This window comes from Python bivittatus, unplaced genomic scaffold, assembly GCF_059951505.1.
Source record: "Python bivittatus isolate LINGU-HERP-01145 unplaced genomic scaffold, Pbiv_v1 ctg000320_np1212, whole genome shotgun sequence".
Classification (NCBI taxonomy): Eukaryota; Metazoa; Chordata; class Lepidosauria; order Squamata; family Pythonidae; genus Python; species Python bivittatus.
The window spans coordinates 4,771,873-4,798,924 of record NW_028277052.1 but is presented as its reverse complement, the minus strand read 5'-3'; the positions used below and the strand labels follow the sequence as shown (position 1 = coordinate 4,798,924).

The 27,052-nt window shown below is 42.9% G+C and overlaps 1 protein-coding gene and 1 long non-coding RNA gene across 3 annotated transcripts in view; one reads left to right on the top strand and one right to left on the bottom strand.

Moving 5' to 3' along the window:
• The window catches only part of LOC103058777 (uncharacterized), a 191,636-nt gene that overhangs the window by 9,665 nt on the left and 154,919 nt on the right, over positions 1-27,052 (top strand). The window lies entirely within an intron of this gene.
• On the bottom strand, positions 5,897-24,422 carry LOC148216193 (uncharacterized). Its single transcript, XM_088138782.1, has 3 exons — positions 23,970-24,422; positions 23,569-23,852; positions 5,897-5,912 (listed from the first exon to the last, which is right to left on the bottom strand). Exons 1-3 carry the CDS (start codon positions 24,420-24,422, stop codon positions 5,897-5,899), a joined length of 753 nt encoding a protein of 250 aa, XP_087994908.1.

The following is a 27,052-nucleotide window of genomic DNA, read 5'->3' as shown; positions in this document are numbered from 1 at the left end:
TCGGATATTCTGTATGTGAATCTAGTAAGCATATTAAAATCCCAGAATCATAGATATCTAATATCAGGGTTTGCATTGTGGCATGATAACATGTGGGAAAGATTGAAGGCAAAAGGAGAAGAGGACGGCAGAAGATGAGATGGTTAGATAGCATCACTGAAGCAATGAGCATGAAACTGAGCAAACTCAGGGAGGCAGTGAAGGACCGGAAGGCCTGGTGCAATATGGTTCATGGGGTCATGGAGAGTCGGACACGACTTAACGACTAAACAACAACATGATAACATGTGTTTCATCATCTTGCTCTGTAGAAGACACCTGTGCCCAGAATGGGAGCATATTGAGTTGCCCCCAGATCTAGCTGAACAAGAAGAGTCCATTAAGCAACTGTCAGACTTCAGTCATTGGTTCATATCTCATGCTAAACTATAATGTAGCTGGTTTCATTCTGACGTAGCATGTGCCTAAATCCAGCCAATGTGGTTTGGAAACAATAGTTTATGGCCTACCATCATGTGCGAACCATGCCACTTGTTTGTTCAATGCATCAGGGATACATCATCATGACTTAGCACCATGGGTGTAGCCAACCACTCTCTGTCCTCAACAGCTACCTTTCTGGGGAGTTCCCCAAATATTTATGATTGTATTCTTTTCTCCCATGATGCATCTTAAAGAGCAGTTGCATTCTATAAGATAACCTAAAGCCAGATAGATAAATGATAGATAGATAGATAGATAGATAGATAGATAGATAGATAGATAGATAGAAGAATAAGAGAGAGAGACAGAGACAGATGTTCACAATATAAAACCTGGTGATTTGTAATGGTGCCTGTCAATCATATTTATATTTATATGCAAAACACATTAGGAGCCACCTTATTCTTTCCACTCACTCATTTAGTGCACTTACACCCAGGGCTTTCCAGTTTAAACCACTCCAGAATCAGTTCTGAACCTTTGGGGTTCCATGATGGTGTTTGGCAGCTGAGTATTTCTTTCCAGCTCAGTCTGCAGTGCATCTGAAACACGGAAGATCCGCTTTCCTAACAGGAAGAATCCTTGTCTTATCCTGTCCCCTCATTCCATGTCACATGACCACCAGCATTGTACAGCAACGGTTCCATTTTATGAATGAAAAACAGAAAGAGAGCGCAATAGCAGTGTATCTTCTTTTCTTTTTGGAAGGCCATGTATTTGTGTGGTTGATGATTATCTGGTGGTTCCTGGCAGGCAACTAAATATCGTTTTTGGTATTCTCATGTTGGTCAGCGATTGATTGACTGATTTGGTAAATTTATATAGCCACCCATCCCACACAAATGACTCTGAGCGTCATACAAAGTTATCGCTTAGCCTTTGTGAAGACAGTTTACTGTGTGGTCCAGATGCAAAATTCATTATGGGAACTAGAAAGGATGGTGGTGTGGAAGCACCCTTAGCCAAACTAGAGTCAGATTCACAACACAGATGCTTGGAAGAAGGCTTTGAAGACTCCTCTCTGTCCATCAGCTGGAGGATAGGATGCCTTGGAGAAACCCATCAAAGCTTCCTCTGTTCTGACATATCTGTTTGTGAAAGCAGAGAGGAAACCAGCTCAGGGACCTTGGTTTCTCTCCAAGACTGTTTTAGGTGTAAGGACAATCAGGTGGCGTATCTTAGGCTGAGGTCATAGAGTACCACGAGTGGCAGTCTTCAGGCCCCAGAAATGCCATGGCCTGTTCTCTCTGTCCCAGTTATCTGAAATCTAAGGAGATTTCAGCAATTTAAAGTCAGGATCTCAGCATAGTCAGATAAGACTTAGAAAATTCAGGATTTTCACTCATTTTTTAGATTAACAAAAATAATTTTGGGTGGGCTGCGCGCAAGGGCAGCAACTTGTTTTCATGTCATTTTTGGATCTTTTTATCGGGGGGAATCCCTTGTTTCTCACCTTCTTTTAACTCAAAAGGGAAGGTGCTGAAGAAGTATCTGAGAAATCCATTGCCATAATTTAAAATCTGATTTGTGTCTCTTAGCTTTCTTGAAAGCTGAAGTTAATATCTTGAATAATTTAGTAAAGCATTTGAAATTTTCTTTATATATAATGTTTCCCATACATAAAAACTGTATATATCAAGAAGGTAGGAAACAGATTTATTTCCTGCAAATATGCTCAAATTATCCAGCTAGATGAAACACTGAGATTTAATTCTGTGCATGAAATTCTACAGTGTCTATGAGGTTCCACACTGCTCTTGAGAAATGAAGGTGTCATGCCTTTAAAATGAATTTGCTTGAAAATTCTGACTTCTCTGTTGTGGTGGTAGCATCTAGCATGTTTTGGAATTTCCAGAAGAATTCACCAAAATAATTTCAGAAGATAGAGGATCTGATGGGCACCAAAATATTAACTATGCTACATGTTTGGAGTTTGATTAGGCAGCCATTGATATACAATCAAGGAATTATATTCAGGTTTGATTTTATATAGATTTTATATTCAGGTTTGCCTGAATAAATAGTACAATATTTACTCGTACAATCTAGTTTGCATTAAAGAGATTTCAGACAAATGAGAGAAAATATTTTTTTCTGGGTCAGCTCTGTTCTTGATTCCTGGTAAAACATAACCCCAACGGTGCCCCCCCTTTCAGTAGTAAATTGAATGCAATGAGAATGGGGTACTTAACAAAAGTATGTGGTTGACACACACAAAGATAAGATAAAAAATGATGGTGCTGAATGAATGTTCATTGTGGAGTCCTTGGTGCCCTTGTTTGCTTGCAGACATTTCATTACCCAACTAGGTAACATCATCAGTCTGAGGGAATGTGGAGTTTTGCTCCCTGTTTACATACAGTGGCTTGCCCTGCCAGTGTTGGTGGAGGGTTGGTTTTCTCTTTGGTAGCTCCTTGACTAGGGTATTGTTTTCTGCTTGATTGTTTGTCTGGTGTTAATCCCTGCTTATCTGGGTGTTGGCTGCTGGAGAGGATGTGTTCTGGTCTTTTTGTTTCCTTCTTAGCTTTTTAATTGTCTCTTTTGAATGGTGTGTAAATGTGGTTTATCTCTACGTGTCTATGAATGGCTGATTTGTCTGAATGCCAAGCTTCCAGGAATTCCCTCGCATTTTTGGATTTAGCTTGGTCTGGGATGCTCACAGTTTCCCAGTTGAAGCTATGGTTGAGTCTGTCCATGTGTTGCGAGATTAAGGAGTTCTCATCGTGTCTTCTGACTGCTAGTTGGTGTTCATGGATGCGCTGTGCTAGTCTTCTGCCTGTCTGTCCTACCACCAGTCTGTCCTCCTTAACACCAGGCAAACAATCAAGCAGAAAACTATCAAGGAAGTACCAAGGAGAAAACCACACCCCCACCAAAACTGGCGGGCCAAGCTACTGTATATAAATAGGGAGCAAACCCCACACTCACTTGCATTGGTGATGTTACCTAGTTGGGTAATGAAACGTCTGCAAGCAAACAACCAAGCTCAGAGAGCACCAGGGATTCCACAGTTCAACTCTGAGCTACAGATATTCTCTTCTATTGGAACATTCACTGAATATAAAAGTGGGTGACCAGTTTGTGAGGAAAAAAGGTACACCGAAATCATTTGGTCATCTACAGAGAATGGATGAAGAGTAAATTGAAAAACAAATGTGTGAAGGAAGAGTGAATGGGCTGAGAGGAAGGGGAAGAATGAGAATGAATGGTTGGATGGGGTTAATGAAATTCTGAAAAAGAGGTGAGAAGTTTACAGAAGGAAATGCAGTGTATGAACCAATTTGTGAATGAAGGGAGGTTTTCAAGAAAAGAATGGTAAGGAGTGGTATAGTGAATTATGTTGGTGTAAACTGGTTTCAGCTACATTTCCTTTTCTTTTTTTATCTCATGCTTTCAATATCTTTGGCATAGAATTCCTTACTCCTTTTTTGGTCTCTGCATAGTGTTGCTTACCTTGAAAGGGAATAGCATAACGGGCATGTATGTACATGGACTTTCTGCCTGTATCTTATACATGGGAAGATAGGAATACTGAATATGTGCTGTTGTGGATGTCCAGGAATGGTTTCCATAAGAACAAACCTATGAGGAATTATTTGACTTCATATACATGAGTTTGAGTGAGATAGATAGATAGATAGATAGATAGATAGATAGATAGATAGATAGATAGACAGACAGACAGACAGACAGACAGACAGACAGACAGACAGACAGACAGACAGACAGACTATAGTGGTTGGAAAGACATGACAGGGAAGCAAGTATCTGGGGAGAACAACTCTAATTTGAGAGCACAAATGTTATTTTTTTATGCATGTATTTTTAAATGTGCATTCCTGTTCTTTGACCTCATTCTAAGTCAATGAAAAGAATGAATATATCATAGCAGGACCAGCATAACTGAAATAGAAAAGATAGGAAACAAGGCATGAGCATTGCCAAAACAGGGGGAAATCAGTATTTTAGAAATGTTTGGAATGACATCAGAAGAAGTACCAGACAAATCTTCTTAAATCTTTTGGATACCATCTCCAAAATGCCCTCCAGGATCCTGGAAAGCATGCATCTGAAGTTGGGCCTCTGGCAATGATCTGAATGCACGAGAAGGTCCAGGTGAGACACAGTAGCTCTTTAACATCTCCAGATCTCAAACATTACCAGGATTTCAAAAGAGGTGCCAGCAGTATTCAACCGTTATACCTCTCTGCAGTTTTTAAAATTATTATCTAGAATTAAGCTTCAGCTTCAACATTCTTTTTTATTACTGAAATCAGGCCTGGAAGAAGGGAATGACAAAGCCTGTGCAAATATGCCCTTCCTTGCCTAATGCTCTCAAGAATGTAAAGAATTTCATCATGGATTGAAATGGGAAGAAAAAGATGCAATATGCAAGAATGGATTGTGCCAGTGTATTGATGTCCGTCCATTTGAAATTTCATGCAAACAAGGTTAAAAAAAAAGAATGTATTTTAGAAAATTGCAAATATTACTAAGAAAAGTTGCATTCTAAAAAGCATACTTTAAGAGAAGTTGTGAACCAAACTCCATATGCGGGTGGATGAATACAAACTACCTCTGTGATCAAATGTTGTGAATGATAACAAATGTATTTTGTTTTCATTGTTTGTTTTTGAAAAATGGTAGATTGGTAGACTGGAATAATAAGTACTTCAAAGAAAATATGGACTAGATTCAGACTGTGCTTTTGTCAAGCTAGAAATTAAGAATTGCATAGTTCATATATGTTCTTGCAATAAAATATCCATTGTTTAAACCCAAGTCTGGTCTGTCTTGATTTCATGATGTTGTACCATTCTGCATATCTACATGAAGTCAGTTCTTCTGGATCCTTAATTGTTCTTTTTAAAACATTATTTATAATTCCATTGGGCTTTCAGGGCAAGCTTCTCAATGTGAATTCATAGCAAGGAGAACACCATCAACTGGGATGAAGAATCCTGCAAATATAGAGGGGAAGATAACTGAAATCCACCTTTGACAAAAGCTAGAAACAGGATAAGGTAGCTAGAAATAAGATATGGACAAGGACAGTAGAGAACCACACTGCTTTTAAAACTTGGTGTAAAGGCTTAAGCTGTATTCCCTTTCAAGTAAAAAGCAAAATGCATGCTTGATACGCAACATCCGTCTGAAGTAATTTCAATAATCCAGTGGATTTTTGCCCAAAAAGTAAGAACAGTAGGCCAAGACCAAACTATATAGATTAATGTTCCAAACTCTGAATTGCGTCTCCAATAGCAAGGTGATTGCAACCCACTCTTACTAAACATCATCTAAGGTGTCCAGTATACACAACACAAATGTTGCCGTTGTTGTTGTATTAACTTCATTTTGATGGTGCAGTGGTTTAAGGCACCAGCCGAGGAACTGGAGGCTGAGTTTCAGTCAGTCATTCTTCCTCAGGCCTAGGAAGAGGGCAAGGACAGAGAAGTTCCAAAAAATGTTGCCGAGATAACTGCATAGGCTTCTCTGGGCAGCCTCAAGGAATTTAAAAAAAAAATGACTTAAAAGGACCAAAAATAAATAATAATAAAAAAATAAACCTCCACCACCTTCATTTTAAGGTTAAAAATATTAATTTCACAATGTTTTAATTAAGTATGCAATATCAGGTTAATGAAATTTAGCTTATAAAATTGAATTACTGGCTCAGGAGTTATAATTCTTTCAAACTCTCCAACAAATGTGATGACATTTGGACTAATCAGCCCCAAAAACTATAATCTTAAACACATTGCAAGAAACATTCTGTTGTAAATCAAATTTGGTTCTAAGTTTTGCAAAAGTTCTTAAGTTTGTTTTATTTGTATTAAGTTGTTCAAGGTAATATTATTACAAAAGGCCCCATTTGCCTCCAAAGGAGATTTATTGGCTATTTATAAATGAAAAAAACAATACAAGCTTTTCATGAATGAAAGGATCAGAATTATACCTGCACTACAATATTTTCCATAGATATTCTGCATCATTGTGGAGTATTGAAACTCATCTCTGAACAAACAAGGATCCCAGTTCTTGTCAAGATTTCAGTATGGTCAAATAATAGATTTCAAGATGAGCCCAAAGAATGGGTAAATTCTGAATTATTTTAGCTGGAGCTAAAATAAATCCCAAGTAATAAGTCTGACAGGGAAGAGAATTAAATCTGTCTTTCCCAATAGGCAATTGTAATTTATGCGGTGAATGTCTCAAAGGATGATCTTCCTGGAGAAAGTTATTTAATAGCATATAAATTTGTTTAAAGTAATGGGAAAGAATGAAAATAGGAAGACCTTTTAAAATATAAATCAACCTCAAAGTTATATTCATCTTAATCACATTTATCTTATGCCAAACACTCAAAGGAGTTCTAGATCATCTTAGAGTTTCTTTCATTTGTGTCAAAGTTGGAGATTAGTTCAAGTCTACCAGATGAGAACACTTCTTGGGATTCTTTATACCTAGGTCAGCGTTCCTCAACCTTGGCAACTTTGAGATGAGTGGACTTCAACTCCCATAATTCAACATCCAGCATGACCTAGATCAGTGTTTCTCAACCTTGGCGACTTTAAGACCCGTGGACTTCAACTCCCAGAATTCCCCAGCCTTGCTGGCTGGGTAATTCTGGGAGTTCAAGTCCATGGGTCTTAAAGTCGCCAAGGTTGAGAAACACTGACCTAGATAAACAAAGGAATAATGATAAAACAACCTAAACACAATCCCAAAGATTTAAAAAATATTACTGAGTCCCGATGGTGTCATGTCTAATTGACTGCAGTTAATAGAGCAACCAGTCAAGATGCCACTTCACATATTGCAAAACCAGATTAGGAATGGAACCTTCTGATTTATCTATAAAACATATCATTGTTATCATGAAGTAGCTACCTTTACAGTGAAGATTTACAAACGGAATGCTTCGTCTGATACGGCTTCCTCATCCATTAGTGGATTTTGATCTACCAATTGAAATCATGATATGCGTTGCGTATCCCAGTGTCTACATGGATAAATTCATGTGGGTTTTTCTGTTTGTGTTTGGCAAAAATACGAAAGTGGTTTGGTATTGCTTTGTTCCAGGATTTTTTAAAATTTCTCTTTTTTTAAAAAAAAAGTAGTTTCTATTTATTTTTTTAAAAAAGAAACTTATGCTAAGTAGGACACCTCAGGTTCTTAACATTCCATGTTAAAAAAGCAACTCTATAAAGGATTATTAATATTAAAGAATGGGGGGAAATGGCATACACAGAAACTCGGGTATAGGTAGTCCCTGGGTTAAGAACGTCCGGTTTAAGGATGATCCATAGTTAAGAACGGAGCCTACTGTAGCAAAATTCAAGTTAAATACACAATGATTCAAGTTAAAGACACAATGATTGGAGTTGATTACCCAATACTACTTATACAGTATTGTAAAATAATACTGTTCCAGCTTACATATAAATTCGACTTAAGGACAGACCTTGGGAACAGAATTCGTTCTTAAATTGGGGACTACCTGCATACGGAAGCACTAATACAATCATAACCTTTCCAGTCCCCTCCCTAAAAGAACTGCAAAAAAAGTGAAAAGCAAATAAAATGTGATTCTAAAAAGTCCTTTTAGACAGACAGCAGTCAGTTTTCTTTGTCTTTTTTCATTTTTGCAATATGCAAAAAGGAGATGAAGAGGAGATAGAGAACATCCACAAAGTTTTATTGTATGCCACCCAAGTTTGATAATTAAGTAAATAAATTAAATAAGTACAGTTACAATCTTTCCTTCATACCTCTAAGCACAAAAGTGTAGAATAGTCAATTGTTTACTTCAGAATTAGAGATAAAAACATGGGTAGACTGCAAAAGACTACAAAACTAACACGGTAGTAAAAACAAACATGGTAGCAAAACATGGATAATTCTCAATACTGTAAGATGTCAGTAGTAGAACTTAAAGAAATAGGATCTTTTTTCCCCTAATGCAAGAGCTTGGAAAGATCTCTGATGCCATAGGATGGCCTACTTACAGAGAAGCACAGTAAACTGATAAAATATTGAAGATTTCGCTCATGAACCATATTTCTCACTGTAAAAAAAGTGCATTTCTATATATTTTTTTTACCTCTCTAATATAGTCTGGAAAGAATATAATATAATCATTTAAGTTCTCCAGTGGAAAGGGCTGTTTGCAACATACAATTTTTCATGGCAAACGTGATAAAATTAGCAGTAAATGGCCTGGACTTATCATACCCAAAAGGAAAGATTGGAAAGCAGTGAATTCTTGCAATATCTAAGTGATCATCTTCTGGCAGAGTTCCTACCTGAGGTCTTAGAACTTCCATGAAGAAAAGAGGGCAGTCTTATTCCACCTGACCTGGAATTTTAGCCACTTGTAAGTTGGACTGAAATACAGTGGACAGTTTATAAACAACTTTTCTGTTGCATGTGAGATTTCAAATATAAACCACTTGCAAGCTATATGTAAAGGCTAGTTTGTCCATAAACATTCTTCATTGTGTTTAATTGTGACTTAGAATTATAAAAACAAGAAATGGGTTTTCTTCCCATCCCCAAGTCAAAGGATGATGGATTCCCAGTTTATTGAAAGGTGTTGAATCTATTTTATATCCTCTTGCTTGTGTGTATGTGAGTACATGTACCAGTGAAGGCTAAGGAGGCAGCCTGGGTCTTCAACTACTTGTTTATTTGGGTCTGGCAGGGATCCTGGTGAGCAGTACACAGAAGAGCTGTAGAGCCATGACTCTCCCACTTGTGAGTATTCTTTCTCTGATTTTGGAGTGAGTTTGTCTGGTTGAGTTGGCAGCGTCCATGTGTTCAGGAGAAAAGTTGAACACTTCAGTGGCATTGACATGTCCCTTTCAAGAGAAGACCATTTTGAGGATCGTCTTGCACGAGAAGAGCAATACATCTTCATATTACAGATGATGAAGCAAATGCTCAAATGTGTCCTCATATCATATTCTTTCTTGATACATAAAAATAATATGGAATGGAAACTATTTTAGCTCTCCCTTGAACTGCTAAGGAACCTAGAGCTATGCCATTCATAGCTGTTCATCTATTCATAGAGATGTTCTATTCATTTCTCCAAAAGCTTTCGAAAAGCAAAGCTAGAGAAACAAATTTTCATGCTTCCCAATCATTGGTTTTATGACAGTGGCTCTTAGTTATATGGAGTTGAATGAGCAGCCTTGATTTTCTCTTCAACTAGGATGCAATATTTGAATAACTATTTAGTGTTTTTTTTTCATATTTATTTGAAAATAAGACATATTGGTTTCAGTAGATCCTCCACTTTGCAATTCTGCCAAAGACTGAAGCCTTCAGTAAGAAATGTCCTACATTTTAAGAGAGTCCTAAATTCCTGTCCAATATTTTCAGCAACATCAGAAGTAGCTCTTAGTTTTAGTTTAAAGCTTTAAAATTTAAGTAATTTCTTAACTGCAGAAACTTTGTGATTCTTCTTCCACCCTGAATCTTGGCAGGAAAACTCTCTGTCTCCTTTACACTTACTCACTTTTTACCTCTGGTTTCCCAGAAGGGTTCTCTTCTCCTCCTTTTCAGTTCTGAATTTTATCATCAATTCTTATGCTAACAAGGGTCAGGAGATGAGAAGTTTCTCACGTTGCACATGATGTTCCTCATGAATAATGGCCCATATCACCTCTATTGTCTGCTCCCAAGCAGAAGGCCCAAGGAGAAATTTAAAAGCACTGAATGAACAAGAAGGATTCGGGCAAAAGCCAGAGGGTCCAGCAAGGGAGACAAATGCAAGGTGCAGCAGATGGTAATTTGGGGAAAAGAAAGGGATGGTGCATTCTGGAGATTAAATTGTTGAGCAGTTATAGAACGAAGCATATTCTCTCGTTTAAAGTTCCTTGAAATCTTTGGCATGGGATTAAAAGAATCACTGGAGTCAAAAGAGACCACAGGTTGTTATTCCCCTATGATTTTTTTGTCTTCCTTTTTTTCTTTCAAAGGAAATTCAGTGAGCATATCACTCTGAGCTTTTCCTGGAACTCTGATGAGAACAAGCATCTATACAAGATGGACAATGTCTGTTTGCTCTCCTGGTACAGAGCCTGTATAGCTGTAGTAGACTGAATTGCTAAGTGTTGACTGTATTTTAGGTCAAACCTGCCTTTTTCACCCATCCTCCCTCTCTCTATGTGGTGATGAGTGCAAAAAACTCTTATTGTCTCCTGTTGAGTGTCTTTGGGTTGCTGTGCTGATATAAAGTCTCACTGACGGTAGTATTATGAGGTCATCCTATGTCATTTGCAACTCCTAATTGGTTAGGGTCATCCATTTGCCCAGAAAGTAGAAAATAGTAGAAATAGAAAAAGTAGAAAATGGAAAAAGTAGGTAGGGGAAAATATAGTCCAAAAGCAGATACCCCAATGGTGAAAATTCTTTTTTTTACTGGTCATATCCATTCATTATCTTGGGTATTTCATGGGAGCTTTGTACCTCAGTACAAAGTAGGTTTCTCCCATACTCAAACTGCCTCCAGGTAGAAAGTGATCAACTTGCTAAATGAGACCTCTCTTAAGTTCAAAGCTTGCTGTATTAAGGGTATCATGTATTTAAGACTAAACACGTGCAATTGATATGAATGAGAAATCAGCCCATTCATTCATTCATTCATTCATTCATTCATTCATTCATTCATTCATTCATTCATTCATTCAATTTCTATGGTCATCCATCTTGCAAATGCAACTCTGGGTGGCTAACAACACATTAAAAGCAATGCTCTGTCCTTGCCAAAGGGCCAGGTCAGGATACATAGTCCAAGAAGTGTGATTAAATTCTGAATGGTAGAAAAGGCAAGGCAACAAGAGCAAACAACTTTGTCTGCTCTAGGAGCTGATGTTCCACTCCTCAGACTTCAGAGCCAAGCAAGACGAAATGTCTGCAAAATGAAAATGGTGATCTTTTGATCTTTGATATTGATGTCCCTAAGCCTGGAGAACCCCAACTAAGTTCAGAGAAATTTGTTATCTAAGGCCACCAAGGTCCTTGCCATACTGGCTCCTGAGATTGCCTGATTGAGCTGGGCTGTTAATCTGCAACATCTCGCTCTCCCATGATCCCTGTGAAACTGTGGAATGCTCCAGAACGAGCAACCTCTGCCTCCCCTCCACCCCCAGCTGCTTTAGAGGCCCAGAGGTTGGCAAGAAGAGCTGCTAGTTCAGAAAAGCAAATAGTTAAGTCCCCCAAAGATCCTTGACATTTCTAATTAAAGATCTCGGCTTGTAGAGAGATGCAGAGAGAACCTTGAAGAAGGTATGCAGGAAAAGAAAATAAGAGACAACTCAGGCTTGGGAAAGGAGAAGACATGAGAAAGGAACTCAAAATATGTATTGTCGAAGGCTTTCACGGTCAGCATACGATGGCTGGTGTGGGTCTTCCGGGCTGTGTGGCCATGGTCTGGAAGTTTTGTTTCCTAACGTTTCGCCAGCACCTGTGACCGGCATCTTCAGAGTGCAGGAGCACAGGCAGGAGCACAGGCAGAGAGAACTGCTCCTGTCTGTGCTCCTGCACTCTGAAGATGCCGGTCACAGGTGCTGGCGAAACGTTAGGAAACAAAACTTCCAGAACATGGCCACACAGCCCGGAAGACCCACACCAGCCATCCAACTCAAAATAATCCTGCCTTGACTCTGCTTGGTGTGAGAAGGGGCAGAGGGAAACTCAGCCAAGTGTTCAGGATTCACTTTCTTGAGAGCATTATGCTTTCCAAAGGTGAGTTGTACCAAGATGCAGGATGGCTAAGAAGACACCTGGAGAACAGTTCAGCAGTGGAATTGATCTCTCCTTTCAAAGATGTCTTCGAGAAGAGGCTGCAAGGCCATTTCCTATTGTTGCTGTGAGTTTCCTTCATCAAGGAGGGGTTTGGATTCAACCAGCCTCCTCAGAGGTCAGGCTTAGGGTGAACTCCATGAATTGCAGTCCCACGACAATCAAAGGATGTCAGGTTTGAGAAGGATGGATTACAGGGTGCTACATTACACTTTCCAGATATGTAATAGTACTCTATGCATGTCTCTTAGTTCTGGGTATACTGTATGAATAAAACCATTGTTGGAGACTATTCTGCAGTTACACCATTTTCTGAGATGTGTGTGAGTCTGTCTATCATCTATCGCTCTATCTGTCTATCTCAGTGTGTCAATAAGTCTAAATATGCAATGCTGCTCCTTAATCCTTGTCCAGCTTCAAAAATGCAATTTGAAGACCTTTTTCATTCAACCATGCTTCAAAGTCCCAGATATTTCTGGCTAGTTGTGCAGCTAATGGGGGATAGATGGCCCATGTTGGGAGGAGAAATGGATTCCATTCATCATTTTGCATACGCTTCAACCAGATATTAAGTGCACGTGTGGGATATGTGGAACTGGCCATCTGTGTGTGATTGGTAACATTTTTTGTAATGAATTCTTTCCTTGGGAATTCAAAATTCTGCGGTCAGAAAAGCTCTGTTCTGCAATATTATGCAAATGGGGCAGTTTTTGCATAACTTACTTTGGTTTGTCTCGTGATCATCGGAAGGGAGAAAGTCTGTGCATTAAAATTCCTGATCATTTCATTCGGTCTCTCTGTGGTTTCTGGCTTGTTTTGAATGGCCATTTCATGTTTATGTAACTCTCAGGAAAAGAAACCTACTTTGGAGTTGGGGTGAGGGCAGAGGTTTTGCACCTCTTTCTATAAAGCATGTAAGAAGCGGTGAGTGTGATCGCCTGTTTTCTCTTCAAAGCACTTTGAAGTTTTGGACAGAGATGACATTAGCGGGGGGAACTGCTTCTAAAGACCCCTCCTGTTTCCAAAGATTATAGGGCTGATATCTGTGGTTATCTCTTTTCTGGTCACATTTATCCATCGCAGTTACTCAGCAAATTAATAGGTCCAGAAATGCAGAGCTCTCTTCTTATTACATATTATCGATCTGATTGCAGTGTCTTTAATTGAAAGACTCATGAAAGGTGACGGATTGTGCAAAGCTGAGCCCTGCATTTTTGTCCTGGCGGGCTCCTGATTGAAGTACCCCCGCCTCTTTTTCTTTTTTTTTTGAGTGGGAGGATGGACATGAATTATTTGTTCTTTGTCAGATCTTGTAACGGCCTTCAAACATTGGGAGATTTACAATATGAACTCCTAAATGGCAATTGGTTTGAAATGCTTTATATTTTTTAAAATTAAGCTTTGGAATCCTGAAAATAGCTCTGACAAGACATCTTTTCCTAAGATTTTTAAAAAAATATTAAATTTGTTTTTGATTTAAAAACACTGGGTTTCAAGACCTATCCTTCCTCCCTTCCTTCCTCCCTCCCTCCCTCCTTTATCTTTTCCTTCCTTCCTTCCTTCCTTCCTTCCTTCCTTCCTTCCTTCCTTCCTTCCTTCCTTCCTTCATTCCTTCCTGCCTGCCTGCCTGCCTGCCTGCCTGCTTGCTTCCCTCCCTCCCCCCTTATCTTTTCCTTCCTTCCTTCCTTCCTCCCTCCCTTACTTTTTTTTGTTTTTCAAAATTCTAGATAGGGTTAAAAATTCAGTTGGATTTTGTTTGCCATTCCTGTTAATCTCCCAGACATCTGTCACTGCTATTTGTTTAAAGGTGTTATTTCTTTAAAGTTAGCTTTTAAAACAAACAGGATGTTTATTGTGTAGGGGTTGACTGGATCAAGGGATTTCAACACAATAATGAGAAAAATTGCTTCCCTTTGGATGACTGAAGTGGATCAAGAATCTTTTTACAGGTGGAAAAAGAAGAAAGAAGCAGGATTTTTTGAATTGTCATCACCATTGGATTTGAATTGGAATGGACTTTCTTTGTTCTTGTTTTCAAGGATGTTCAGTTCCTCTTATTTATGGCAAAAGTACAAGATCATCACAGAAAATGTTAAGGCCTTGCTTCGTGGGCCATTTAAGTAAGCGATGGCGAACATATTTAGAAGCTTCCATTGAATTAACTCTCTTAAGTCTTTTATTGGATCTGTTATTTGGGGAGGTGTGAAAATTCGAGCAAAGTCACTGTCGAAATTTTTCAAAGCAAAAGTTTAGAAAGGGGGGGAAAAAACCTGTTGTAGGAGCCAAGCAAAGACTGGGTGAGTTAGCCAAACTAGAAGAATAATTTATTTATATTTATGCATCAATTTCTCATTTATATAAATGAACAGTATAATTCTGTGCAAATGACCATGGGAACAGCTTGCACGGACCTCAGTCTAAAATACTAAATTGTCCTTTAGGTTAGGCCACAATCTATCCTTTTCAGATCTAAAAACAATAGAACATTTTTATGTTATAATATTTTAATCAAATGTAATGGAAGGTATGTTGGGTATAAATAAGACCCTGAAGGGGAAAAATGAAGTTATCAGTTCCTACTCTTCCCCGTGGTATATTTTTCTTCCTACTCAGCTAATTACAACATATTCATTTTAATGACTGTGTGCTGTGCACTCCTGCATTTTCCATTCAGATCAGGAGCTGATTCTAAGACATGCTTTGTGAAACCAGTGGGCTAATGCTTACTCGAAAACCAGCTTATTTTTGGATCCCAGCCAATTTCAAATATCGAGCCCATTTTTTTTAAAAAAAAAAATGCTTGAAAGAATTGCTGTTTTTCAACGCATACGTCCCTTGCAAATTGTGCACAGCGTGGCTGACCAGTTCGGAAAGAGTGAGGATTCGGGATTTTCTTGTATAGAAGAGATTTCTCCGTGGCAGATGAACAATTGAGGATTTGTCACTCAGTTCCCCTCCCCATTCCCATATAGCCAGGCCCCCACCCTGCCCCGTTCCAAGGGTAGATTTTAATATGCCTTTGTTGGGTGAAAAGCTGCCTGGATTCATAGTGTTGTTTTTGTGGCTGCTAGTTGAGTTGATTTAGGGGGAAAAAAGGGTTTCAGAATCTGGCATTTCCACCAAGATGGAAAACTGCAACATAGCAATTAGCTCTCTTCTACCCTTTTTCCATAATCCATTTTTTCTTGGGGGAGACGCCATTTTTTTGGTGTATTTAATGAAATGGGTGATAGAAGTCAGTGTCATTGTGTACCTATTTATCTGAGATCATCATTCATTTCATTGTTCATTGTTATATATGTAGCAGACATTCACACAACTGTAGTGTTTCACGTGGTGGTATTTACCATTCCACACCATTAATAGCACCATCTTTTCACACGTTGTTTCTTCTTCTTCTTCTTCTTCTTCTTCTTCTTCTTCTTCTTCTTCTTCTTCTTCTTCTTCTTCTTCTTCTTCTTCTTCTTCTTCTTCTTCTTCTCCTCCTCCTCCTCCTCCTCCTCCTCCTCCTCCTCCTCCTTTCTTGTCATATCCATAAATCAATTCCCCTATTTTTTTTTTAAAGGGCCCCAGCTATATCATGCTCATCTTTTGTTGTTGTTGCTAGTTCTCATTTACACATTGGAGCAATTTTGAGAGTGAATGAATCAAGTGGATATTAAGACTGCAGAGGGTGAGAAAAAAGAAGATTCACTGTGATTTCACTCCTCAGCTTTTCAGCAGGCTATTGGCTTGTTCTTGTCAGCGTGCAAGCTTCTGTCACTGTCTGGACTTCTTCCTTCGGTGTGTTTTATATCCGCACAAAAGTTGCTGTTTAGCAGAAATAAAGCGATTTGCATTTCAGGTCTCCAAAACATCTGAATGAAATCAACATCTAACGTTTTATATATGAGTTTGTGTATACGTGCTTCATTTTCAGTGCTGGTTTTTCTCTCTGCCACTGGCTGAAGCAAGTTCTCAAAAAATCTTACTGGGGCCAGTGCCTTGTAGGAAGTTTTAAGGATGTCACTTGTATAGTGAAATGGGCGGCATATATACATTTGAAAAATAGATAGATAGATAGATAGATAGATAGATAGATAGATAGATAGATAGATAGATAGATAGGGCTATCTGTTTTTAAGAAAGCAGGGTAGTCTTGGGGAATTGCTTTATTTTTCATTCTACCCCCACCTTTGATCCTCTGTTAATTATTTAAGGTATATTTAATCACTTCTCTCCATCTTTACCCCCACCATTGAAAGGAAATGAGACATATATGGGAAATAACAAGGACTTATCTGCATTTTGTATGATATATTCTGGAAAACAATCGCTTCTAAAAATGATTCTTCCTGGGGGCTTTTCAAAGCCACTTTTTCATTCATTCCAGATTCAGATTGAAAAGGAAAAAAAAGAAAAAGAAAAAGTGTAACATCCCAAGGGTGATGGCAAAACTGCATGATAACCTTATGGTGAAGAACCTGCTTCTATACAAAATACGAAAAGGAGAGACAGAAGACATCTGGCAAAGCTAAAACAATAGACAGGATTTGTTGGAAGTTACTGTACGTGACCCAGATGTTAGAGCTTATTTGCATATTTCCCACCTTTTGTAAACCCCCCCCCCCAAGATTGGGGTTCTCATGCAATTGCTGACTAATTGATAGTTGTAGTAACTGCTATAGGCTATCCTTCCCTTACCATGCAGATGGGTTATCTCGAGTCAAACATTTAAGGGACACGCTCACTCCCTTACTTACATGGACAGAAAGTCTTTTTACCAAGAGAGGTGTGCGAGGCAGATCGCAGGACATGAAACAGGAGACACGCATACTCACAGGCATGCACACACTCACGGACACAGACCCACACACAGATGGCATCGTCCAGCATATGTCCACCCCCCCCCAAACCGTTCTAAAACTGGGTTTGCCAAAAGCCAAAATCTTCAGAAATGCCCAACAGTTTCCGAACACTCTTTTCATCTCCTCTCCGCGGGACGTCTCTATCCGGAATGTCTGAAAAAAAAAATGGGAAAGGTGAGAACTCTGCCATCTTTAGCTCTGAATTCATCAGATTCCCTATCCCCCCCCCTCACCCCCACCCTCCCGGTCATCTTGCATTCCTCATGCCATTATCCATTCTTATGACGGCAGCAACCTCCCTGGCTGTTGAATGAAACTCTAGCAGCGGGAGGGAAGAAAGGCGCTGGGGCATCATTGTCAATGTCATGGCTGCCTATTGTCTCCCATTCTTTCTGCTGCTTCCCTGAACCTCTTTCTCTATCAGTGGCCCCAGTCAAGGGGCAGAGGAGGAGGCAAGAGAGTCAGCTGTCTTCTTCTTCTTCTTCTTCTTCTTCTTCTTCTTCTTCTTCTTCTTCTTCTTCTTCTTCTTCTTCTTCTTCTTCTTCTTCTTCCTCCTCCTCCTCCTCCTCCTCCTCCTCCTCCTCTTCTTCCTCTTCTTCCCTCCTCCGTACTGTTATGATAAACAGCTCCGCAGTACATTCTGCGAAATTCGGAGCTAAAATGATGGAGTGGGCGGTGGGGTGGATTCTTTGTTGCTTCGCCGTTTTGTTGCTCACTGGCCATATGTCAAAATGCCGGGCTTTCTTCAGAGATTTGTGTGCAAGGGGCTGATTTGGAAGGCAAGGTAGATGGCTGGGATTTACTTTTCCAACAAGCAGTAAGAAATAATAGTAAGTTGCAGCCTCCAAAGGGAACTTGGATCTATTCAGCGGGATACTTACCCCGAAACAAAAACATCATTGTATTGTTTGGAATTCAGCATTTCCAAGGCTTACATTTTGGAGAATGAAGGCTGTCCACCTGTCCATTTTTCCGTCTGTCTTTTCTGTCTAGTACTAGACATCACTGATTTCTAAAGAGGCCGGAAACAGCGTGCAACTCATGTTTAGCTTGGACTGCAGCCAGATATAAAGCTGAGCTTTTGTGTTTTGGACTTTGCAGTTTTGCACTGGCAAATGAAGGGAAAGTGTATATGTCTCTCTTACATAAGAAATCTGGATTGTTGGAACATCTAAAGTAAAATCCATTTCGTTAGGTTTCCTTTGATACGTGGAGAATATTCTTAGATTCTTTGTTGCCTTTTTATGCTTGAGTTTCAGACTTCTACATCTTACTCAGAAACAAGAATGTCTAATAGACTCTATGCCCACCAGTATCCAGAACTGACAGATTTAAACTCCAATCTTCAGAATTTCCTGTTTAACAGCCCCTCAGTCTTCATCACTTTCTGAAATACATGCTTTCAAAAAGCTTCCCCTATATTCTAGCTCCCATGATCTTAATTATTCTGATTTTAAAAATCCACAGTGATAGAAGCATGGGAAATGGAAACAAAATCATCTCAGCGATGCTTCGAGAAAAGCAAAAACAGCATTGTTATAGATGCCCCTCACTATAAAAAGGATATATCTTGGATTCAAAATACAGGCTTCCTGGGTTCCTATTTTTAGAAGGCTTGCTCATTACACTGCCATTAAGAAAAGTATTTTGATCTCAGTAATTATGTGGAGAAACATTTCAAATCACTTGAGCATGTTTACTCCTTACACCTTGAAATGTCTAAGCAGTTATGAAGGTCTAGTATCATTTTCAACATGTCTAATTTTAGTAGTTTAATGCTTTCCTTGCAATAAACATGGCTTAAATCTCCACTGAGTATCTCCCCCTGCTCCCAGCCATCTGGAATTGACTCACTGTGTACCATGAAACGTTTGCATTTTGTTTGAATCGACTGGAGAGAAAATTCAGAACTTTGAAATTAATGTTTGGGAATGGATGGAAGAAAGCTGATTGTTGTGGTTATCCTGGAATGCTACAGGTTTGGTGATTTATGAACATAGATTGCATGAATTGATCTGGCAAATCTTCCTGAGATTACAAAACTTTGAAAAAGGGGATTGGCTTTATATGGTTTTATTTTTCCTTCTTTCAACATTGTGTAGGATCAGATTGTGTTTTGGAATGAAACTTTTCTGAAGCACCCGTGACACAGTCTGGCCTTTTCTTGAAGCTAATTCTGAATGCAGTCAAAGCCAGCTAGTGGGTTCACTGGGTCATACCCCTTCCTCATCTATCTTATATTTATCATTTCAGTTGCCATTGCTGCTGATAAGTGATAAAGTGCCCGGCTTCTTTTTTTCCTGTCCCTTCTGCCTTGCAAGTGAGATAATTTTATAGTGTCTTTTGTAGATGGGATTGGTTAGACAGCTTCTTGACAAATGCTTAAATCAGGAGAGAAAATCTTAAGAACCAGAGATGCTGGGGAATATGTATATAACATTTCAGATTTGGTTCTGCTGATCTTTGCATAAAGAGTGAATTATTTCATTAGCTTCCATGACATTTGCAGAGGTGACATGAGCCTTGAGTTATGCATTGGAGTAGCACTCTTTTTTATTGTGTTTTCAAGAGATACTGTATATTTTTCCCAGCCCAGTTCTTCAGTTTTACATGTGTAATGGGGACACTCTGTGCACTGGTTCCAACTGTTGCACTGAGATTATAAAATTGTCATTTCTATACAGTTGTCCCCTGGTGTTGCTGTTGTAACAGGAAGAGTCAAGCTACTTTCCTGTTTCCATGGATAAGCAGTTTGAAAGGCTGGGTGTGTTTTGTTTGGTCAATCATAGCTAGGGAAAAATTCTTTTTGGATATAAAAACAAGGGTGAGGTTTTTATGGGTTCTTAACCTAGGCCTGATTTTGCTGTTACTAAACCCCTGTGGGACTTCTTCTATTGACTTGAGATTTGGTCAACAACAAGATATGTTTGATTTCGCCCCAAGAGTGTATACACAGGAATACAGCCAGACTATTGCCTTGGACCAAATGTTTAAAGTATATTTTTCTCTTCTTTTGGTGCAGAAAAGTGTATGGGGACCTGATTAAAAAACACCATAAGCTGGCTTTGTAAATGGGACCACCAATTTGAGTAAATAATAACATCCCATTATTTACATGACTTAAGGGATATTAAAAGTCGGGGGTGGGGAGGACTTTGTATTAGGCTGGCTAAGTTAGTCTGGGTCAAGTTAGCTGAAGATCAATCTGTTAGTCAGGTCCTTATTAAAGGGTAGCTGATTTGACAATAATTTCATCTCTTGTTATGCTTTTGCCTAGAAAGGAGAGAGGAAGTGCCCTTAGGGTTTCCTATAACAGCCACCATCAGGTGTCCTTTAGTCCTTTATTGATAAAATGTGCACTCTCTCCATCCAACACCTTCAAATAATGAGGGACTATTTCAATATAAATCAATATAATGATCCATCAGAGAAAACAGCCAGTACACAGGTAAAAGGCCACAGAAGGTTCCCCATCATACTAAAAGCCCAAGAGTTCATGTAACATCTAAACAAAATGGTAGAGCTGAATATCTAGCGGGAGTTCTAAAGTTCTGGCTGGCCACAGAAGGTCCTTTCCATGACTTGAGAACATTTAGAGAAGAAACTCTGAAGAGTATGTTCACAAAGGTAAGTCTACATGGGAAAATGGTCTCTTCCCTTGGACTGTTTTTCTTGGAAACTTATTATTTTGGAACAGTTGGATACCAAAACACAGCAAATTCAAACCAATGAAATGTTTCTGTGGAGTCCATGGTGCTCTCTAAGCTTGGTTGTTTGCTTGCAGATATTTCATTACCCAACTAGGTAACATCATCAACATCAACAGTTTTGCTCCCTGTTTATATACAGTAGCTTGTCCTGCCTATTTTGGTAGGGGGTTGGTTTTCTCCTTGGTAGCTCCTTGATTAGAGTATTGTTTTCTGCTTGATTGTGGTGTTGGCTGCTGGAAAGGATGTGTTCTGGTCTTTTTGTTTCCTTCTTAGCTTTGTTATTGTCTCTTTTGAATGATGTGTAAATATGGTTTATCTCTATGTGTCTATTGTGTGAGATTTGCCCCGTTCGACAGAGAAACTCTCGTGACACGTGTGGTTCACAAAGAAGGTTTACTCATGCGTAACGTAGTAGTCACAAGCAAAGCCAGGACTGGCTTGGTACAATTGCATCACTTGTTATATTCCCCCCTTCCCGCGCTTTTTTTCCGCCCCGCGATCACGTTGCTGCTGCGGATTATTGGCCCCCCAATAATCCCCCTTGATTGTCCATGATGGCAGGTTCGGTCAGGGTCCATTGTCCTTGATGGGCAGTCCCCCCCGGCTTGGGTTGGTCCCTCCCCGTTACGTGCAAGCCCGCGGGTTCTGTGCTGCGCGCGATCTTGTTTCGCTGCCTGCGGCCCCGTTCATTGTTGGCTCGCGCCGTTATCAGTTTATAGTTAAAAGCTTCCGCTGCGGTTTTCCTGTTTGGCTGGGCGCAGGTGGCCCGTTAATTAGCGGCGCTTTCAGTTCCTCTTTTCCTCGCTAGCTGCCGCCGGTGGAGTTCGCTGGCTACGAGCTTCCCCGAAGCCCCGTGCTGACCGAACCTGACATACCGCCCCCCTGAAGACAAGTCCCCCTCTTAATTGGGCTACTAGGGTGTTGCCCCCATCTGCCATAACGGTGTGCCTTTCCTTGGCTAAGTCACTTATAGGATGGGTCCCCGAAGGTTCTCCTTCCCCTCCTTCCCTTCCTTCGCCGCTGCGCACGTCGAGCAGCTGGCCACGTACTCCCTCGTATCCCTCCGGAGAGACGGCCACCAGAACTGTTCACGCAGGAGGTGGAAAGTCCTAACAAACCCACAGTGTCCCGTAGTGTCCTCGGTGTGCCCTCTCCGGAGCACATCCACCCGGCAAGCTTCTGGAACGTAGAGCCTCCCCTTGTGCTCCCAGCAGGTCCCTTGTTTCTTCAGGGAGTCCTTGTTGTTTACTAACCAGGGGTCTCCCTCGCTCGCCTCTGCACAGCGCCGCCTCAGCTCCGGCTCGGCTCCCTTCCCCTGCTTCTCCCTTGGGGGTTGGGCTCCGCCTTTCGCCTCCAGCTGGGTCGTCCTTGTTGGGTCTGTCAATTCGAGTGGCGGCTCCCTCAGTGTCCTACAACCTTCCAGGTTCCCCTGGCCACGGCCAGGTCCCAGTCTATCGCCGGTTGCTTCACTCACGCTTGGCGCGGACCAGTCGGCTCCCGGCGCCGCTCCTGCCCCCGCTCTTGATGCCAGTGTGATCGCCGCCTGCTTTGCCACGGGGCCCTCGGGTCCCGCTGCCACCGTCTCTGCTGTAGCCGACCCCTGCGTTGCTGTGGGGCCCTTCGTCGTTGATGCCACCGCCACCTCGGCGGTCTCTGACCCCTCTCGTTTGTTGGTCGCCCTCGGCGCCGTCCTCGTATTCGCCTGACGGGCGGTTGGTCGCCCGGGCCCCGCTGCTGTCGCTGCTGCGGCTTGCCGGCCCTCGGCTCTCCGTCGCGCAGTCGCCACCTCGCCTAGCTCCGTGGGGTCCTCAGCTCCCGCGCCGCCTCCGCGGCTCGACCCGGCTTCCCCGGTGGTGCCGTCGAATCGCACCGTCTCTGCTGCCACGCTCTCTCGTGCGCTTGCCGCCTCGGCTCCTCTGCCGGTCCCCCTCGGCGCCGCCCTCGCCGTGTGTGCAGTTGGTTTCCCGGGCTCTATTGCCGCCGCTGTCGCAGCTCGCCAGCCCTCGGCTCGCCGTCGCCCAGCCGCCACCTCGCCGGGTTCTGTGGGGCCCCCTGTTCTCGTGCCACCTCCGCAGCTCGACCCCGTCTGCTCGGTGGTGCCGCCGAACCGCATCGTCTTGGCCACCCAGTCGATGTGCGGGTTCTGGCGCGTAAGCCATGCCAGCCCCAGCACTAGTGCATGGCCGGCCCCCGGGGCAACTACTAAGCCTAGCTCCTCCCGGCTTGTCCCCACTGTCAAACCGACCGGCTCAGTGCGATACTGCGCCGGTTCCCCCCCTGCCGTCGATCCATCCAACTGGCTGAGTGCGAGGGGCTTCCTGAGTCTCCTCACGCTGAGCCCCAGCGCGGATGCCAGTACCGGGTGGATCAGGCAGTGGGTGCATCCCGAATCCAGCAAGGCATCGACTTTCGCCTCTGCTTCTGATCTCACCCCCTTGAGGTGGACCCTGATCCTCATGGGCGAGTAGCTTCTTCTGTCCCGCCCTTCCTCACGCTGCCACTCCGTTGGCTGCTCTGGGGTGCGCCTCAGCGTCGCCGGCCATCGCCTCCCGCTGGCTCGCTCTCCCCTCCTCGCAGAGCCGGGCTTCCTCGTGAGCCAGCCGGCTCCGCTGCACACCGCTCCACTAGCTGCTGTCTCCTCCCAGGATCGGTCGGGGTCCCTTATAGCCGGGAATCGCTGGCCCCCGTCCTTTGTGCAGCTCGCCAAGACCCCCTGCCTCGAGGGACACTGCACCATCCGATGCCCCTTGCCTCCACACCGGTAGCAGGTCCCTGCAGTCTGCCGGGCGTTTCCAACCTCGATCCTCTGCCGTCGGCTCCTGCGCCTCGCCTCCGGTGCCGCCTCACTTTGGTCCGCTGTGGCTGGTATCGGGGCTCGCGCCTCTCGCTTCCCCGGGTCTCCGGCATCCCCCGCCGTCTCCACCAGCCAGCTCCACTTCACTAGAGCCTCCAGGTCGTCCCTACTGGGTGCTCCCCCCTGGATCTCTGAGTGGAGCCTGTCCTGCACAGGGCGATAGGTTAGTGGCTTGGGGCGCCCCGAGAGCTCGCTCCTTGAGCTCCTGAATCGGGGCGCTTCTGCTGGCCGCCGACCCCCCTTCGCGCTCCCCGTCAGGCTGACCACTTCTGCTAGCCTGGTCTCCACGCCGCCCTCTGCGGCTGCCCCAGCCGGGGCCCTGGGTCCGCCACTCCATGCCTCCCGCATGCCCGGTACAGCTGTCGTCTGCTGCTGGAGGTCACCCTCCAGCCCGTCCAGCCTCTCCTCCGGCTCCTGGCTCCCGGACCCTGCGCCGCTGCTCCCGGGAACCGCACGTCCCGTCAAGCCCTCTGGCTCCGTCCCGCTGCTGAGCGCCCGCTTGGCGCCCCGCGAACTGGCCGTGGTTGTGGGTCCCCTCTTCCTCACGCTAGGGACTGGAGTCATCTGCGCAACCTCTGGTCTAGGCTCCGTGCAGTTTCTTGAGGTCATATCCTCACTGCTGCCGTTATCGCCCGATTCCTTCTTCGCCTGCGACTCTGCCCCTGGGGCCTTGCCCCGCCGAAAGATGGTCTGCAACATCACTTGGACAGCATCCATCCGCTGCTCGATCTTGGCCTCCAGTCGGGTGAATCGTTCCTCAAGCTCTCGGGCCTCGGGTTCCGAGTCACTACTCGTCGCGACCCCCATGCTGGCGACCCGTTGGGGCTCCTGCCCCCGCCGAACGACCACCCGTCCTCTGGCGCCCTCTTGGCTGTGTCCGTGCGCCATTCGCCCTGGACTGGTCCCGCCATCACGCCTTCGGATCTGGGCTCCTGGTAGCCCAGCTGGCACGCGGTTTCCCCATCGCTTGCCATCTCCTGGTGCCGTTAATCAATTCCTCTCCGGTCTTGGCTGCAGGGAAAGAAAGGTGAGCGCTCCTCGGTGTGTACCGGGTAGCACTCAATGTGAGTCCTGGCTTTATGTGAGATTTGCCCCGTTCGACAGAGAAACTCTCGTGACACGTGTGGTTCACAAAGAAGGTTTACTCATGCGTAACGTAGTAGTCACAAGCAAAGCCAGGACTGGCTTGGTACAGTTGCATCACTTGTTATATTCACACCTTCCCGCGCTTTTTTCCGCCCCGCGATCACGTTGCTGCTGCGGATTATTGGCCCCCCAATAATCCCCCTTGATTGTCCATGATGGCAGGTTCGGTCAGGGTCCATTGTCCTTGATGGGCAGTCCCCCCCGGCTTGGGTTGGTCCCTCCCCGTTACGTGCAAGCCCGCGGGTTCTGTGCTGCGCGCGATCTTGTTTCGCTGCCTGCGGCCCCGTTCATTGCTGGCTCGCGCCGTTATCAGTTTATAGTTAAAAGCTTCCGCTGCGGTTTTCCTGTTTGGCTGGGCGCAGGTGGCCCGTTAATTAGCGGCGCTTTCGGTTCCTCTTTTCCTCGCTAGCTGCCGCCGGTGGAGTTCGCTGGCTACGAGCTTCCCCGAAGCCCCGTGCTGACCGAACCTGACATATTGATGGCTGATTTGTCTGAAGGCCAAGCTTCCAGGAATTCCAGGAACAGCATTTTTGGATTTAGTATGGTCTAGGATGCTCACAGTTTCCCAGTTGAAACTACGGTTGAGTCTGGAGCTTTCATCGTGTCTTCTTACTGCTGGTTGGTGTTCATGGATGCACTGTGCTAGTCTTCTGCCTGTCTATCCTACATAGTGGCTATTACAATCTTTACACTGTATGTTATAGATGATTCCTGTTTTTCCTTCTTGAGCTACTGGTTCTTCTGGTTTGCTTAAGCTGTTTTGGAGGGCTTTAGTTGGTTTGTGTGCTGTAGTGATGCCATGAGGTTGTAACAGTCTGTTGGTTGTTTCTGAGATGTTTTTGATGCATACAGTGTGATCCTTTTCATCACTTGTGCTGGTGTTTGGAAAAAAAATATAAAGGATGGAAAGTACATTAAAATGCTCAGTTAAATGGAATTACTTTGCAAAATCCAGGGAAGAATGATCAGTGTTTCACATATTGCACTGGTCCAAACATACTGCAATATGGCTTAATGTAACACTTGAACCCAACCCTTGTGTTTGCAAAGCATAGTTTATGGCTTAATTTTATGTGGGCCACTAATGGTTATTCCACAAACTATGGTTAAAACAAAAGGTGCCAGCCCCAAAGGTAAAGAGATAACAGTAATTCTATGTAGACATTTCATCTGTTCATATGAGGACTCAAGCGATGGTAGGTCAAAGCCAAGTTTCTTTCCAGTTTTTACTGATCTGACCATGCATTAGGCTGAGGTTAGGCTGAGCGGGAGTTTTGAATGTGATTTGCTCAATGGCTTTCTTTATAACAATGCATTGGAAATGATGCTGGGGCCATCTGGACCTTGCTAGTCTGCTACAGGCCATCATGGTAGTGATGTAAGGCCATTGGTTTTCCATAATGCCCATTGTCAGTTGAGAGTTCAGGGCTCAACTGATTCATGGGAGCAGAAGGGTAATGGGTACTTTGAATGAGTTAAATGGCTAATGCTCTCCATGCAGGACAAGTACTGTGCAAATGATGAATGGATGGAAAAGGATTCTGTTGAGCCCAATATTTATTATGGCTGATATATCTAGCAAAACAGTAGTCATGAGAAGCCAAATTGAAACTATACTATTAACAACAGTGTACCTCTGATACTTGGGTGCAGGGGACCAAATGCCCTGTCAGGACCTGCTTCTTGGGAACAGAAAAAAAAAAAAAAGATACTTTCTTGGTTGGATAAAATAATGCAACACTAACGTGGGTAAATGTAAAGTCTCCTTGAAGTTGTTGACTTTGGGTGACTTCAGAGACATGCTTCTGTAGTCTTCTTGGCAACAATATAAAAGTGGTTTGCTGTGCAGTCTTTTGGGTTTTTAAAAAATTCCTAATCTAGACTACAGTACATTTTTGGTGGTTCCCCATCCAAGTTTTAATCAGGTCTGACCCTACTTAGTTTTTTGAGATCAGCAAAGGTCAAGTCATAAAAATATTTGACATCAAAACAGAGGCAGATGGCAGGACTGTGTGACCTTGTTGAATCTCCTGACTTTTCAGTAGCTTTCAGTCCTCTCATTTACAATATCCTGTTGGATTAATTTTTTTGGAATATGTTAATATTATTTATTTGGTTTGAGCAACTGGCAACAGATAATGGTGGTGAACTTGCTCAGTGACTGGAACATTGAAATCCCAACTCCATGAGATGATTGGACC

What these genes read in the sequence shown, in the direction of transcription:
- LOC148216193 (XM_088138782.1), bottom strand. Translation starts at nt 24,422, where the DNA reads ATGGATGCTGTCCAAGTGATGTTGCAGACCATCTTTCGGCGGGGCAAG. An exon ending in AGACCAGGCTAGCAGAAGTG is followed by an intron (nt 23,853 to 23,969) that starts GTCAGCCTGACG and finishes CGCCCTGTGCAG; the next exon opens with GACAGGCTCCACTCAGAGAT.